Source organism: Nannospalax galili, unplaced genomic scaffold (assembly GCF_000622305.1).
Source record: "Nannospalax galili isolate Female #2095 unplaced genomic scaffold, S.galili_v1.0 scaffold334, whole genome shotgun sequence".
NCBI classification, from domain to species: Eukaryota; Metazoa; Chordata; class Mammalia; order Rodentia; family Spalacidae; genus Nannospalax; species Nannospalax galili.
In genome coordinates, this window is record NW_008336888.1 from 2579009 (window position 1) to 2597550 (window position 18542).

Genomic DNA, 18542 nt, shown 5'->3' on the forward strand with positions numbered 1-18542 from the left:
TTCTTGCTGATACTGCTTTTTTAAAAAAAAATTTTTTTTGTTATGCAGCTATCATCTCACAACTAACAGGAAGTACAGTATTTGCTCCTGTCTTGAACCTGAACAAGTTTGTACTTCTGTCATTGGTTAAATACAGTATGAATTTAGACTGTATACTAGTGACTTTTCAAAATTTGAGACAGACATTTTTCTAATGCCACAGCATATGTAAATACCTTACCAAACTAATTCCTTTAAGTCGCCTTTTGAAAAATGTTTATTATTTTTATTTTATGTGTAGGACTGTATGGCCTGCATGTGTGTAAGTGTACCCATGTTGTGCAGTGCCTGTGGAAGTCAGAAGGCATTGAATCCCCTGGAACTGGAGTCACGGATGGTTGTTAGTTGCCATGTGGGTGCTGGGAATCGAATTCTGGTCCTGTAAGAGCAGCTAGTGCTTTTTAACAACTGAACCATCTCTCCAACCCCTAAGTGTCATTTTTAAAGTTAATAAAATTCATTAAAACTGTAAATATAGCTGATACATATTCTTTTAAGAAGTTATTAAGTCACTGCAAACATTCCTGTTTTCCCAGTATATTCAAAGTACTTTTAAGATAAAGTTTAAGAATATTGACGGCAAAATCTTATTTTATTACTAGTATATTTCTGTGATAGAAAATGCTATTTTCCAATTTGATCTTTATTTTTTTCTAGTACTTCTTTATTATTAGAAATATATGAATCTGATTTGTGGCTTTTTGTGTCAATAGAAGTTCTTTTTAGGTTTATTTTTCTCTCCTTGGATATTCATTTGTGTCTATGAGAAACATTCTTATGCAGCAAGTGCCATTAGCCACTGAGCCCCAAGAAGCATTCTTAATAATTTAAGATGTTTTCAGAAAAATCCACAAAATTTATTTTCAATTCCTTTAAAATTTTTACTATCATTTATTTTTTTCTAAATTTATAAAAGTTAATTTTAAAAGCTAGAATAGAAATTGAGCTCAGTGAGAGACTGCATGCTGAATGAGTATGGCCTTGGTTCAGTCTCCAGCATTACCCCCAGCAGAAAAAGTTACTTCTATGAAAATGTGTTCATTGTTAGTGTTTTATAATTATTCATTTTAAATGTTATAAAATGCTCATTTTACCATATAAAGAGAAATATTTATATGACCTCAGTTTTGGTGGAATGTGTTTCTTCTCCTTCACACAGAAGTACAACAGTTTCAGAAACGAAAGCTTCTCCCTTGTGTAGCTTACCTTTCAAGAGTTTGCATTCAACATGTTTCAAAAAATTTTCAAACATTCGTACATTGAAATAGCTTTTATACCATTTCCAAGGACTAAATAAGAGTTTTTTATGAATTGGATTATTGGATTAGTGATGACTCCTTCTCTACTCTCAAATTACACTTTAGACACTTGAGAAATTATAGCATCTTTGGCCTCTTCCCCTGGGTTGCCCCAGGCCTTCTACCTGTTTCTGCCTGCTGGCCAGCAGCATAATCATCAAAGTGCTCACCCACTTTCTTGCTTTACTTTGGTTCTTTTTGTTTCAAGTGTAAAAATCAAAAAGAAAGAAGAACTAGATAATAGATGCAGAGAGAAAACTGGAAAGTGTGAAAATATTCTAAGGACAGACTATTATGGGAAAATTGACTATATTTCTCAACCATTAAATGATTACTTTCCCTGCCCCCCATAGTCAAATAATTAACTTTAAAAATACACACAAATTTACATTTTTCTCATGTCACTTCATTGTAAAGTCCAGTTTAAAAGAAAAATGAATAGCTAGCCATTTTACTCAGAAACATTTACATAGTGTGGCCTTAGGTTCCATCCCTAATACCACCAAGAAAGGGGAGATAAGCAATAGTATCTGTATTACACATGTCTTTTCCCCTTTCATCTATCATTTAGTTAGAGACATCAACATGAGGGAAGGAAAGTGGAAGGAAAGGAGATGTAGGAGTGTGGGGCTCACAGGCTCAGAAATGTCCTTGCTTGTTAGGTTTCCTTTGTTCCTATTTATATAAGTGTATTCCTTTCTTTTTCTTCCCTAGTTGAATTCCTTTCTTAACCTCACATCCTGTACCCTAATAACTACAGAAAACCTTTTTGGGTCTTAGGAAGGGAGGTGTTGGGAACAGAATATACTTATTATAGTCTACTTTTATGTTGACTGATATTCAAAATAGAATTTTATGTACTGCTAATTGGGTCAGAAAAAAAGTGCTCTCGAGAAATTCCTAATTTTCAGATCATTCATTCTAATAGCCAAGGAAACTTTTTCCCCTGTAGTATTGGTCACTCACATACTTCAGAAGCATGTTGTAGATGAAATACACAAAAATTTAATAAAAATGAAGTATAAGATGACCAAAACAAAAAGATAAAAATATTACTCATTTTCTTTGCTAAAATATGATCTTTTTAAAATAAATAAAATGTACATTGTGTTTTCCCTTTCTGGAACAGACAACTACAAAACTTCTAGATGGCGCTCATCAGCAGCATGGATTTCTTTCTCTAACATATACTAAAGCTGTAACAAAAAATGTCCGTCACAAGTTAACATCAAGAAATGAAAGAAGAAGTTTTCATAAGTTATCTGAAGGTTTAATGGATGGTTCTCCTCATTTTCTTCATGAAATTCTTCTTTCTGCACAAGCATTTGACATTGTCTTATGTTTTCCTTTACTTAATGCCATTGCAAGTATATTTCAAGCAAAACTACCAAGGACCCAGAAAGAGAAAAGAAAATCTCCTGGTCAGCCTATGAGGACCCATACATTAACTTCACGCAATTTACCTTTGATTTATATAAACACAAGTGTAATCAGAATTTTTGTTCCCAAATCAGACGAGATACAGCCAACTGTTGAAGGTACTGTTTTCTAACTGAGGGGTGGGAGTGGGGGTGGATAGGAGGGTTGGATTAAATAATTTTCTCCATGAAACTTCATTTTTCTGAGTTTTATTGGTTTAAACATGGGCAGAAGCTTTACTTTCATTTTGGTATATTTTTAAAAGAGTTGCTATGTTACATTCATTCTATGATGAAACCTGTAGAAGCTATATTAGGATACTAAATATCTTATAATATTTATTAGTTTAGTGGAATAAGAAATCTGAAGTTTTCTAGAGTTTTTGCCACTAAAGCTTATACTTTCTGTCTGGAATTCAAATGCTGGGCTCCACATAATGTACAAACCAAGTAAAATTTTATTCAAAAACAAACTAGTGTTCATAATGACTTATACAAATTCATAATGATTTATACAAATTCTGGTGTATGTATCTACCTGATAACTGAGGCTAGGAAGAAAATTCATCTATATTTCAAAGTGGCTATCTCCAGGCTTCCCAGTGCCTTCTGAACTTGTTCTGTGCCTTGCTCTAATAATTCTCCTTCCTCCCACAAGAGTGGTTTCAACATTTTAGTTTCTGTATGCTATAAAACGGAGAGAGTTTTAAGAATTTTGAGAGATACAGTATAGTCATAATGGCATGGGCTTCAAGATTATACAGACTTGAATTACAGTCCCATATTTGTCACTTAAGATTTTTGAAATCACGAGGACCTTATTTGATTGTAGGTTGTCATAATAGCATAAGGAAACCATGAGATGTGTTCATGTGCTAGCCCCGTTCAACTGATGACACCATGAGACTGTGCATTGCTCTAATACCGTGGTAAATTCTCAGCAAATGGAATTTTTACCATGAGAAAGTTGCACCCTTTCTTTCACTCTAGAACTCTGCATATCTTACATTTTGCTATCAGAAATAGTTCTTTGGCCCACTGTAACCACATGGCCATGCTCAGCTGCAAAAGAGGCTGAAATGTGACCTTTTATTGTGGCATATTTTGTCTGTTCCTGTGGCTCTAAAAATTTATCTCAGACTGGGAAATTAATAAATAATAGAAATTTATCATTCACTGTCTGGATGCTTAGAAGTCCCAGATAAAAGTGCTAGCTGATTGACTGCTTGGTGAGGGCCATTTTCAGCTTCTAGATTGGTACCTCATTCCTGAATCTTCACATGGCAAAAGAGCAGAAAGCTAAAGAGGGTCAGACAGACTCAGACACTAAACACCTTCAATGGGTGGAGCAGGGTGGAGCTCTTCATTACCTAATTGCTTCTTCCAAGGGACCCACTTCTTAATACCATCACCTTGATTTTAGTTCCAACACTGGAGAAACACATGCGTTTCAAAATGTAGGCAATACCCTGCTAATCATTGGGGTCCTGTGAATTTGAGAGAAGAAAAAAAAAGGAACATTTGAGGAACAGGATATAGTCTGTGAAACATAAATATGTGAGCTGCCTTTTTTTGTTCTTTTAATTATTATATAGAGGAAGAAGACCTTGAATGGCCAGTGATAATAAATATCAAAGGAAAACCACCTGGCTACATACTCTTTCCTCTCAGAATCTATTACTCTCTCTTGCTCTGTCTTCTCTGGACAGATGATCATAATTACAGAGGTATTCTGTCTAAATAGTGCCAGTTACTGAGGCTTACTAAAATTTCTTTTCATTTCTATAATTAAAAAGCATTTATAGAGCTTTATAGACTTACTAAAGTATCTAGATCCAAATTTAGTACATTATCCTTAGCAATTCTTAATGTGTACTCATTTTAACTTTTATGGCTTTTTTTTTTACTAGAGATTATCTTAATGTTACTCACTTTGTGATTTAAAGTTACTATTTTCCAAATATGCTTTATTCTCACAATACTGTACAGTTGCTTTCATATGTTCACATAGTTTATAAACCACATGACAGGTAAAAAAACAGTTAATAACCCTTCTGAGCAAGTGATGTGCAACTACCTGCTAACTTGAAAGATAAAAATTGTGTATTCGTTGGAGAGATAATTATCTTTATATTTTCCCAAGTTAATATTTTAATTGTATGAATAGCTGATAAATATTTATATAAATAATTTGCATTAAAGTTATAGAGCTTAAGAGAAGAAACCTACATTTTTATACAAGATAATTCTCTCAGGACCACAATGTGCAATTAGAATAACGCTTTCTTGTGGTCATGGAAGAGATAACTGACATAAAAGATCACTTAGACTATCACGCCATCTTTCATTTTTAAAATTCTAAATTACATTTATTCATTTATCGGGGGAAGAATGCATGTCATGGTGGACTTTATGGGAGTTGTTTCTCTCCTTCTACCATGTGGCTACTAGGGATCAAACTCAGGTCATCAGATTTGGTAGCAAATGCCTTACACTGAGCTGGCCTTCTTCATTTAAATGAGACATGTTAGTAAGCTCTTTTACTGCCTGAAGATTCCTTACATAGTGTGTTTTAAGTTCTATATTCCATAACTATCTTATTTCAGGTGAATATAAATAATCAGTAAGGACAAAATTTCATTGAAACGTAAGATAAAAAGTGATAGTGGAGGTGAGAGGTTGAAATGAGGGAAAAATAAACATGGGGAGGTTATGCCCTGAAAAAACACAGAGAAAGTAGTGAGAGGCATAGAAAGCAAAAGGAGGCAAAGCAGATTAGTTGATGTGGGGCCTCTGTAACAACAGAAATGTGTCTGGTTTACAAAGGAGTCTCATTTTAAATAATTGGCTTTTGCATGTTAGTTGGCCCTAAAATGAGTCTTTCTCATAATATATGAATTACAATATTTTTTCTTTGGGTTTCTTCCATTTTCTTGTCTTCTGTTTTGCTTTACTGTTTCATATTTTTAGTGCTGAGGATTGAACCTGTGACCTCATGCACATATATTACCACTGAGCTCCACTCCTAGCTCTCTTATCTACTTATTTCTTGGCATCCATTTCACACGGTATAAATCATTGTTGGTTACATGTATAAAATTTTAAAGGCTAAATATATGAGCTTCTATCATTAATTTATTAAGTTTAAAACTGTACCAAAACTGTACCAATATGTAACAGTGTCAGCAAGTTGGTTGTTTCTGAATGAACTATTATAAACTGATACATGTGTGCAAGCAGAGTTGTGTTGGCATATGCCTGTAATTCCAGAACTCAGGAAGCAGAGACAGTAGAGCTTGAGGCCATCCTGGTCTGCATAGTAAGTTCCAACCAGCCATGACTATATAGTGAGATTCTGTCTTGTGTGTGTGTGTGTGTGTGTGTGTGTGTGTGTGTGTGAGAGAGAGAGAGAGAGAGAGAGAGAGAGAGAGAGAGAGAGAGAGAGAGAGAGTTATTTTACTGGTAAGTCTTTCTGATTCAGACATACCTTACTGATTCACACATGTTCCTAAATGTAGTCATCTAACTTGTCAAAATTTGCTCAGTTGTCTTTCAGTATTCTAAGTGATATACTCTGAATGATTCTCAAAGCCTTTGATGTCTGTGAGCAGAGTACATTTTCATTGTGAATTGCTCCTTTGTTTCTGTTGCTTTATGTGCAATCATTATCAAGAGTCTAAATCTACAGGTGTTTCACTTATCGTGTAAGCTTTTTATTTCAGTACAGAGAACTATTTTTTTGGATCTAGTATGTGTCTTGTAGGGTGAGTAGTTCTTCATGAGACTCACTTTTTAAAGACACAATTAGAGGCTAGAGAAATGGCTCAGCATTTAAGAGCAACTGGCTGCTCTTGCAACAGGACCTGGGTTCAAATCTCGGCACCCACATGGTGACTAGTAACCTCCTGTAACTCCTATTACAGAGAATTCAACACCTCTTCTGACCTCCATAGGCACTGCATGACACAGTTGCACTTACATACATGCACATAAAATAAAAATAATAAGCCAGGCATAGTGGCGCACGCCTTTAATCCCAGCACTTGGGAGGCAGAGGCAGGTGGATTTCTGTGAGTTCAAGGCCAGCCTGGTCTACACAGGGAGTTCCAGGATAGCTGGGGCTACAGGGAGACCCTGTCTCAAAAACGACGACAACAAAAATAAATAAATAAAATATAAAAAAGTAAAAACACTGTTAAAGCAAAGAAGGAAGGCATTCATTTTTATGTTGTCAGTGCTTTAAGAGAAAATATTTCGTTATATGGCCCAACTATTAAATGCAGATAAAATAATCCCAGAAAGAGAAGCTTGCTTTTCCAATTCTTAGAAAGTAACTGAAGAAATGACTCAAGGTACTTTCTTATATAACTACATATTTTCATTATTTTTACTATATATGAATGAAGTATTTTGATAAATGGAATACTTTCTGTAAATTATTTTAATCTGGTTTATGAATGCTTGTCAGTAAGTACTTATGTATATATTTTGCTGTGACTTCATAGGATAATATGCTGAGAGTACTCTTGGCTCTAACAGGCTCAGAATTCCATTCTTGGATTTGGCTTTTTATGTAACACCAAGTATGTTATTTTTCTTCCACATGTACCCCATTTACTGCAGTGTTTCTATTGTAGTTGAGACTTTCATATGGTGGGTAGTATCTGTAGCCTGGAAAACAGTTAAGAAGTCTACTAATTGTACTTTTGTAGTCTATTCTCGAGGCTTACTATTTATTGATTTAATTGATGCCTGCTGCTTAATCAGAGGTTTTACCCACATGGAACTATTAAGCTTGGCATAAAGAGTAAGATCTGTGAAATGTAAACAGTGTTCATAGTATAAGAATCTATAATCAAGCCAGACCTCTTGTCATTTGAAAATAGTGCAGCTGTATGAGGAGTAGTTTTCTGTTTGATCTTTTTTGTGATGGACTTTTAAAAGTGCTGTGTTTACTATGATGTCCACATGCTAATATTTATTATGATAGTTCATCCCCTTTTTTCCCTTTTGTTGGCTGCCCTCTTCCCACCTCCCAACCACTGTACCTTCCTCTCCCTTTATGGTCATCTTTTTTTCTCTCACTGAATATTTTTTTCTGATTTTCTCAATTGTAACTTTCTTTATTCTTACTAATCTAAGTCAGACCATACCAAGTGTGTTGCCGAAGCAGCTGGAAATAATCTCCTAGCTTTCGCATTCTTTGGACAGTTCAGTTTCAGAAATATGGATTGTATGCCCTTGTAGGCATGCTCTGCTCAGGGTGTTCTGGAGCTTGCGCAGCCTCTTTGCTCTTCTATTGGTGGCAGATTGTAGTTCCTCGAGAGACATTACGAAGGTTTTTTTTTCTTCTTTTTTTCATTTCTATTACTTTTGTATTCTCTCTCTCTCTGTGTGTGTCTCTCTCTCTGACACACACACACACACACACACACACACACACACACACACACACACTAGTAGTGCTGGAATTCTTAGGCATAACCTCATACAAGATAGGCCAGCATTCAACCACTGAGCTACACCACCAGCCTTACCCACATTACAGATTTTAATTTGAAGCTCAGAAAGTTGTAGATTATTGAAAAATGTTTAAATAACATGTAATTAGCTATTATAGTTTATTTAGTGTTGGAAATATTCAATAGGGCCATAAAAACAACCTCCAATTCCAAATAGTCCTTAGGAATGACATTGAACTAGCTAATGAGTTGTAGAGAAAGTGTTAACTTTATAAGAGCATAGAATTAAATATAGTTTAATGCAAAGAAAACAATTAGAACTCATGTATCTTTTTAACCTTTCTACTGCTTCTTTCTTTGTTTCTTTTATAGTGTTCTTTTTTACTTCACCAAAAGGAAAACCATTATCTAGAAGTGAAGTTTCTGTTTATTAAACCCTCTCACAGTTCTGGTTATTACAATTAAAGGCCTCAGAAGACAAGCTGAAATGTTCTCTCACTCAAATTAGTCACCCTTTGCATCCTTAACATTGCAGCCATCGTATTTCTCTTTAATTTTCTGACATTTTAGAGCTGAAGTGCTATACTGTGAGAGTATGGGCTTTGTAATTAGTTTTATTCATCTAATTTTAAATGACTTTGAGAATTTGTTGCTGACTTTGTTGATATTATTTAATATCTTTGTAGACAACAGTGGAGTGTTAAAAATGTAGAACTGAAAGTTACAAGAAATAAGCAGTAGTATTTGTGGAATTAGATAATCATATGGATTCAGTATTATGAATACTATGAATATCATATACTGATAAACCAAAGATGCAGTTTATTTTTTATTGCTATATTAATTGTATGTAACACAAGAACACATATTAGGACTTGAAGGAAATGGGCTTTAACAAAGAACTATTCTTTTTCTAAACATAGCTTTTTGCTTTTTCTTTCCTCGTTTATTGGTCTTCTAAAATATTTCCCCTTATGCCTAAAGATAACACACAAATCCACATGTATTCATTATACTTTCTTTCATTACAGTTAATCAGGCAGCAAAGGAAGACACCATGGTTTTGAAGGTTGGTTCTGTTGCCATGGCTCCCCAGGCTGACAATCCACTTGGCAGATCTGTCCTCAGGAAAGATATTTACCAGTAAGTTTATTTTCTTATGTTCAATCTTGCAGCAATTTCATTCTGCAGAGAAGTATAGTGATCAATAAAACTTGCTTAGTGTGGCCTCAAGAAATACTTTTCACTGGGGATCTTTTGATATTTAAAACCAGGTTTTTCTAATTTTCTTCAGTTGTGGGTTTTTTAAATTCATTCAGACAAATCAAGTATTTCTGTGAAGTGTTGATGAATAACAGAATGTAAGTACCAAGTCACTATAAAACTGAAGAAACACAGTTTGGAAAATTTTAGCAGTCGTCAAATTTGACCAAATCTGTAATCACATAAGAAAATGAGGTCCTTTCTAGAATGGCTGCATTCTACTGTAGTCATGTTGTATCAACGTGAAGCATTTTCTTAATTTAAGAATAAGCCATTATTTGAAATCTAAGCCTCTGTATGTCATACAGATCAAAGCTGTAAAGAAAAGCAAAATTCTAAGGAGAAATTTCACAGTAAACACTTTCTGCGAGAATGCTGGACTCTGGATTTTGTCACCAAATATTTGCAAACCACACCAAGCGTGTATATGGACAACTAAACTGATGAACATATGTAATCATCATGATAAAAATAATACATAATTTATACAAAAGTCTGCTGCGAGACATAAAAGCACAGTTGCAAATAATACCAAGTGAGAAAAGTCACAGAAATACAAATGAACAAGTGTTGTCCTCTGCGTTCTGGTCTGGATTCCAGGTGTCATAGTCTTAGTCTTTCAAAACATAAATTCCTACTGTTCTGCAGTAAATGTGACAGCTTTGAAAATGTTCTAATTTGAGTATTTCCCACCTAGAAGATGGCATACATTTGTACTTATTTTTTTCCAATTCTTTTTAGATCGAGTCTCACAGTATAGTCCTCTTTGGCCTCAAACTCGACCCTGTTGCTTCAGTACCCCTGCCTCCCAGAAGGGTGTGCACCACCATAATTGCCATCTAATTTTGGATAGATCATCTTTAAATAGACATATGAATTGTATTTCTGAAATTTTTCTGATTGAGTTGATATCTGGAAGAGCAGTAAGTGCTCTTAGCCACTGAGCCATCTCTCCAGCCTCTTATACTAATATTTTTTATGTAGTGTATAGTATTCATCTCTTAATAAGTTTTATTTAGCTAAGTTTATATACAATCTTAGGAATTAGGGCTAAAGGATGTTTTAAGAACTACCTAATCAATTTTCCTTCCTTAGGATCTTATAGATTGAAAACAGATGATCCAAAAGAATAGTTGTCACTAGTCTAATAGAAAGTGACCCTTACAACTTCAGGGCTGATGCAGTATAGCTCAGTGGTAGAGTACTTGCCTGGCATGCTTGAAGTCTGGTGTTCAGTCCCTAGCCCTGCCATAGGAGAGGAGGGGAGAGGGGTAGAAAGGATTTTTCTGACATTTACAAGTCTTTTCATAAATACTTCTCTTTTTGCACTTGAGCAATAAATGGTCCTCAAATAAGGTTTTATTTTACTTTAGTGGAAGAAGTTTATGTTAAAAGATCCTTATCACCCAAGGAAGCAAAGAATGAGACTTCCTTTCTTCCACTCCCTTGCTTTCCTCCTTCCCTTTCAAGCTCTTGTGTGAATCATATCCCCGTTTGCTTAGCACTCAGTTTGTATTCAACGAAATGGTTCCTTTGGATTTGCTTTCTATTTACCTGACACCCACTTTTAGTTTTCTTTACTGCCCTTCCTTCAGCAGTTTCCCTCAAGATATATCCTTTTTGCCACAATTCTTTTGCTCTCCTAAGGCAGGAGAAGTTGAATTCCTTGTATAGTAATTTTAAATTCCCATGTAGACCAAGGTTTGCGATATATGATAGCGTATCAAACACCATAAAATTCCAGAATCTGGATGGCATGCTTAGCTTCATAGTTTTTTCTCAGAAACTCACATCACTAAGTAATTTCTATATAACTAATGTAACAAAGATATTCACCAAAGGAGTTGATCAAAAACATTTCAAGGTCTCATTGAAATGCTGTGTCTTCAAGATCAAGGAAGAAATGACAGAGGTGGAACCCACATAGAAATGAGGTGATCAGAGTAGGAGTGGCTCATTTAGAATAAAAAATGCATACTCAAAGCCAAAGATCCTGAATCCTAGGACTATGTTTATTGTTTTTATGAATGTATTAACCATCAAATATCAGTGGTTCAAGCTCAAAAGATCATGACTATATGGTTCTAGAACATATAAAATTCCAGGAACAAACAGATCCATAAAGAAATGGATTACTACTTCTCAAGATCTGGGAGGAGAGAAAAAGTGGGAGTCATGTAACAAGGGAGCAATATTTATTTGGGGGTGATGAAATTTTTTTGTATTTGGATAGCAAAGACAATTTCAAAAGAAGTAAAATCTCACACTCCTGATCTTTAAATTTAGAGCAAGGTAACATAATGAGGACTGTGGATCAGTGAATAAAACTGAGAATTAAGAAATAAAATACCACATTCACTATTAGTGCTTGGTGAAGATGTCAAATTAAATCAGTGGTAAACAGTAGTCACTTGCTTAGTCCACAGGAAGTGAACTCCTACTTCACATCACACAAAAAAGTACACTCAATGGTCAGAGGCCTTAATTAAAGTAAAAGCCATAATCCTTAAACTTGGAGCATAAATGGAAGTAACCTCTCTGATCTTGGGTTAGGTGATCGTTTCTTAAACAGGACACTATGCTTTCAAGGGACAAAGAGAAAGCCAGGTAAATTGAACTTTATCAAAATACAAACTTCTCTTCTACCTGTACTTTGAAAAAAAGTGAAAGTGCACAGAGTAGTAGAAACACTTGTAAATCATGTTCACTATAAACGTATGTCAAGGACATGTAAAGCACTTTTGCAGCTCACTAATAAGAAAGCTCAATTTTAAATGGGCAAAGAATTTTAATATGTATGCAAGATATAAAAATGATTAATAAACATACATAAGGATATTAAGCACTAGTTTTTAGATAAATGCAAGTCAAAACCATGCCTTATTGGAAAAGACTGCAAATGTGGAGAAAATGGAAATATAAAAGTGAAAGAAAAAGGCAAATGTGTTTTCATGACCACACTTGTTTGATACAACACTCAACCAACTCTTCTGACATCAGATACCTGGGAGTTGTTTCCCTATACAATCAACAACTGAGGATCCCATAATTATTTCAAGTCTGACAATATCTACCTAGAAATAGCATCAATTCCCAAAGTTAAAGGCTTATCCCACAAAACTGCCCCTCTGCTCTACAGGTTCTAATCAAAAGCCTCAGCTTATGATCTGTGACGGATTCTGATCTACTGGCTATAAATCAGGATTCCTATACCCCTTCTTCAGGTTCAGCTAATTTGCTAAATCTGATGACAAAGTGAAAGCAAATATTTTACTCACCTTTATCCATTTATTATAAAGAATATTACAAAAGATGTATAAAGCATCTAGGTGGCAGAGGTGCATAGAACAGCCTGTGAGGAAGGGAGCTGTTCCCAGGCTCCCAGTCCTCTGAGCAGTTCAGGAGCTCCTTCACACCAGGTGTGGTGCTGAAGGCCTATAATCCCAGTGCTCAAGAGGATGGTGAATTTGAAGTCAGCCTATTGGAGAAAACTAACAAGCAAACAAAAACAGAAGCTCATTCATTGCAGTGAGGTTTTATGGAGTCTTTATTACATAAACAAGATTAATTACAACTTTGGCCATTGGTAATCCACTAACTTTTAGCCCCTTTTCCCCAAGAAAAGAAATGAAAGTTCCCATCATGATTTTGCTTTGGTCTTTGTAGCAAACATAGCCCTAGTCACCCAACTAGCCTTCAGATATACACCTACTACTCTGGAGATGCAAATTTTTAGGAGCTGTGTGTCAGAAACTGGGGTATAAATATCAAACACATTCATATTCACAAGAACCTTCATATGTTTGTGGTGGGAATATAGAATGATGTACTGCTGTAGAAAAATGAGGCAGTTCCTCAAAAGATTAAAAAGCATTATATGACACATCAGTTCTACTCATGTATATACCCAACAGAACTGGAAAGACGGCCACACAAAGTTTATAGTAGTTCATAATAATAAGAAAAAAAACCTGAAAGCAACCAAAGGTCGGTCTCATTGAGGAAAGAATAAAGACAATGTGGTATATCCACATAATAGGATATTATTCGACCATGGGAAAGAATAAATAATAAATGTTATAACATGGCTTAATCTTATAATCAGTATGCAGTGTGAAAGAATTTAGACTCAAAAGATCAGCTGAAGGACATTTGCCTCATCACATGGGCTATAGTGATGATTTAGAATCTTGAGGGACCCAACACACACTTGTTGCTCTACAACTCTTTGGCCGGGAGAAACAATTTCTCAGTGTTTCACATTTCTTTTTTTTTTTTTTTAACTGTGTGTGTGTGTGTGTGTGTGTGTGTGTGTGTGTGTGTGTATTTCATACAGAACAGCTCAAATAATCTTAATCATCTTTACACCCCCATCCCAACTGGCACCCTCCCATACCCCACCCCAGAGCCCATATACTTGGTCATCCCTGTTAAGGCCCACTGGCTTGTCAGTGTCCCCAGCCGTTCCCCAATACAAATCTGTCCATGAAGTCTAATCAGTCTATCTAGAGTCCCTTGTTTTAGGAAGATCAGCTCTTCTTCATCTAGCAGCAATCAGTTGCCAACATTCCTTCAGATAAGACTGAGGTCTGCTGTTTATTTTCTCAGTTCTATGCTGGATTATTGTCGGCTTGAGTTTGCATGGGACTTGTGAATGCCGACACCATTGCCATAGAATCGTATGAGCAGGTTCCCGGGAGCTTGTAAGACTCTATTTCCATGTGGTCATGTACATCCTCCCTGGCCCTTACAATCTTTCTGCCCCCTCTTCTGTGATGGTCCCTGAGCCTTGGATGGGAGAAGTTTAATAAAGGGATCCTGTCCAAGGACCCACATTCAGCACACACTTCATCGCTTAACTTTGGCTATTTTGTGTCTTTTGTATTCCGGGCCCTCCGCTGCATAAGGAAGCTTCATTATTGAGAACTGAGAGATTCATTACTGTCTTCTTCATTATCCCTGTTCTGTGTTCCATGAGCCTTAGGTGTAGAGGTTGCATTATAGATGTGTCACTTAGGCCTGGGAAACTCATTGACAATTTTTGTGTGTGACCAGTTGTGGTACTTGGTAATAGTCTCTGGTGTAAAATGAGCTGTTTTGATGAGTGGTGACTGGGATATTTGTCTGTTCTTCACAGATGAAGCCACACTAGAGATATACCACCCAGTACAGTGGCCGCTAGCAACACATGGCTGTTCTCCCTTTCAAATATGACTAGTCAAAGCTTAGAGTTTTTATAATGAAGCAAAACAGGAGTTTATTAACAAAAAGGTTTTGAAATTTTATATTTTATGTGTATGAGTGTATTGCCTGTATGTAAGTGCACCTGTGTTATACAGTGCCAGCAGAAGTCAGAAGAAGGTGTTGAATTCCTCTGGGACTAGAGCTTACAGACAGTTGTTAGCTGCCATGTGGATGCTGGGAATCAAACCCAGGTCCTCTGCAAGAGCAGCCAGTGCTCTTAACAGCTGACTGAGGGAGTCATCTTTCCAGCCCCAAGAAAAACTTTTTTAATTTAAGTGTAAATATGGACATTGAGAGAAGGAGAATGACCTATAAGAGGACAAAGTTCCCCAAGTGATGGGTATCTTCCCAGTTACACTCAGCTTTTAGCCAATTAATTAATTAATCTAGGGTTTTTTTTGTTGTTCTTTTTTTTTTTGGTCTCTTTTGAGACAGGGTCTCCCTGTAGCCCTAGCTGTCCTAGAACTCGCTATGTAGACCAGGCTGGCCTTGAACTCACAGAGATCTGCCTGCCTCTGCTGGTATTAAAGGCGTGCGCCACCACGCCCAGCTCCAGTTTGTTTTTTGAGATATGGTCTCACTATGTGTCTCTGGCTGGCCTGGGACTCTATGTAAGCCAAGCTGGCCTCGAATTCACAGATCCTCCTGTGTCTGCCTCCCAAGTGCTAGAATTAAAGACATCTACTCCCACCCTTGTCTCAACCTTTACTTTTTTAGCCGTGGTCTCTCACTGAAACTGTAACTCTCACCTGGGCTAGGTGGCCAACAAACTCCGGGCATCCTCCTGTCTCTGTCTCCCCAGTTCTGGAATTATAGTTGGGGAGTGTCACACCTGGCTTTTTACCTGAGTGCTAGGAATCTGAACTCAGGTCCTCATGCACTTTACCAGCTGAGTTATCTCACTGAGCCAGGGTTTCTTTTTTGTTTTGATTTGGTTTTATGTTTTGTTTTATATTTAATACTAGTGTAAAGTATGTAGACTAAAAAAAAAGCAGCTTCTTTCCTTACCAGTGCTTCTTGTGAATGGCAGTTACCTCTTTACTCTTCATTTACTGTTAATACTTAGGTCAATAGTGTTTTAGACTATTTTCTTGTATATGTATGTATTTGCCTATCTTAAGTAATGGATTTCAGCTACTTAGTGTTTTCCAACTTATATTTGTTTTAACTAAGTAATACATTGTGGTCATCTTCTAGTATCATAATATTCAGAAATAACTGCCTATTTTTTAACTAATTATTTTGTACAACGAAGGTCAAAAGATTATTTAAATGCTGATAATTGTTTTGAACCAGCTAGATATTCTACACTATTAACAGTGCCCTTGATATAACTATTAACTATGAACCTAGAAACTTGTACCCACTTGCGAAAGAGATGTACTCTTGCTCTGGAGTGTGTTACTGAATATGTTAAAGCTGTAGTGAAATGCTTCTTCTAATCATGTAGTTATTAAAAATTTTTAAAAATGATTTAAAAAATTCTTCAAAACATAAAAATGTGCTCCTTAATAATTAGTAGATATGAAGAACATTACCTCTGAAATCTACCTGATGACTTTATATGCATGCTCAGATGCCAAGAAAAGTAACCAACTGTGACTAGTAATAATCAGATATATAGAGATTAGAAACACATGTGCAAACATCTTAATGTCAATTGCATTAAAAATGAATTTTTCTATTAAAAAAAGTGCCTTTGAAGCTTAATTATTCTTTAAATGTTGTAAATTAGACTTCTCTGACCTGAAACATTATTTATGTACTGAAATGTAAAAGCAAAAATGAATTTTCTTTCAGTGAAAGAGCCAGTAGTCTAGTCCTTAAGAATAACTGTATCATTACCATCCAAAGTTGGAATAATTGTAGTTATCTTTGTTACCAATTGAATCATGAAGGCCCAGTGATTCACAGTTCCACAGTACTGTGTGAGTTCCACTGTTGGAGGACTTTAGGCTTTGATGTACCCCTCAGAAAACGTCCTTAGATAATGTACTTCTCAGAGTACTCAGTTTTCACATGATAAAAATCCCTGCCTTGTAACTCAACATGTATCTTCTTTCTTGGTCTCACCTCATTCTCTACTTCAAATCTTATTGCTGATTGCATCCTCCTAAGACTCTTTTCTATTTGTTTACTCCAGTATTTTAGCATATTTTCTGTAGTTGGAGCATATGCATTTTCAACTTTATTGAAATGCAGCTTTGTTTTAGTTGTTTCATGAGTTTTTGTTAGGAAAATCCTTACATTGATAGGATTATACATTCTTACAATATTTAATATTAAATAGTATTCCTTATTCTTTGTGTTTCATACACTTGTGCATTGTATATTAAAAATATCCACCTACCACTACCTCCCTCCTGCTCCCCCTAGTGTCTGTACCCTATCTCCCTACCAACTTTGTCTTTTCTTTTTTCTCCTTGGTGTTATTATTATCAAACCCCCCTAAGTCCAGTTCATACTGCCCATTGTGCATAGGTCATTGGTCCTCCACTGGAGCCTGTGTAACCCTCCAGCAGCCATGTCCCCAAGAGGGTGGTTGCCTTTCCCCCAGCAGCCGCCAGCCCCTAGCAGCCCCTCTAATAGGGGTGGATTTTCATTGGTGCTCAGCATTCTTTTACACTTTAAAATTCTTAAGAACAGCTTCAGTCTTTTCACTTTTTTTTAATTAAAATTTTTTTCTTTATTTTATTTTATGTGTATGCATGTATTGCCTGCGTGCAGATAGGTGTACCCATGTCATGCATTGCCTACAGAGGACAGAAGAGGCTGTCGGATCCCCTGGAACTGGAGTTATGGACAGTTGTTAGCTGCCATGTGGGTGCTAGGATTCGAACCTGGGTCTTCTGCAAGAACAACAAATCCTGCTTCCTTTTCTGAAACCCTTTGTAACCATTTTACCTGAACTTCATGTTCTTTCTGTGGTCATCTACAGCTGACCTACCTATGTACAGCCATGTCACAGCAGTACTAGTATGTAGCAACAGCTAACATGTCAAGTGCTTCCTCTGTATAAAACATGTGTTTTATTCTTCAGTGCAAAGCCTCTTAACTTCTCAGTTGATCCACAGAGTAATCTTATAAGTTAGACATTATGATTGTTATTTGTGTTTTGAGGATAAGAATCTACGTGTGTAGGCATTAATTTCACCTGGATGACACATGAAGCAAGTGCCCAACCCTGGACTGTCAGTTCCAGTTGCGCATGCTGTTCACCACTGTGTCCTGCTACCTTAATCTGGGTTTCTTGTAAGACAGACTACCTTTAGGTTATTTTGCTTAAATACAAAGTTTCTAACAGTAAATGTGAAACTTTTATTTTTAAAGTTTCACATTTACATTTCATTACCATTTAAATAACTAGTTTTTCTTAGTCTTTTTTCTTTTTTCTTTTTCTTTTTACTTCTAGCAGTATTCTTGTCACCACTGGGAAAATTTGACAGTTTTAGTGCATTTTCTTTCTTTTTTTTTTTTTTTTTTGGAGCTGATCAGAGCTGAGGACCAAACCCAGGGCCTTGCGCTTGCTAGGTAAGCGCTCTACCACTGAGCTAAATCCCCAACCCCTAGTGCTTTTTCTTTTGCCAGTTGGAGTGAAACTAAGACGATATAGAGTTATGTTGGAAACTCTTAAAATCCTAATGTTTGTTTCTTCTCTGATAAAGCCAATGTATTTTGTGATTTTTTTTAATTCATAAATATTTTTAAAGAATTATAAACATTAATTTTTATAATTCTTTTTTCCTATATTTATTAGTCTCATTCTATCTCACCATTATAAAAGGAGGCAAATTAAAGCTTATTCTATATTATATTTC

General features: G+C 35.9%; 1 protein-coding gene across 9 annotated transcripts in view; it reads left to right on the forward strand.

Moving 5' to 3' along the window:
• Vps13b (vacuolar protein sorting 13 homolog B) overlaps positions 1-18542 on the forward strand; it is a 723076-nt gene that overhangs the window by 365467 nt on the left and 339067 nt on the right. For all 9 annotated transcript variants that reach the window (XR_003849285.1, XM_029562764.1, XM_029562762.1 and 6 more), the window contains 2 exons: positions 2467-2875; positions 9249-9360. Coding sequence is in view for 8 of the 9 variants with exons in the window: in XM_029562764.1 (XP_029418624.1) it covers positions 2467-2875; positions 9249-9360 (521 nt within the window). In the remaining variant the exon portion in view is untranslated. The remainder of the gene's footprint in view (positions 1-2466; positions 2876-9248; positions 9361-18542) is intronic.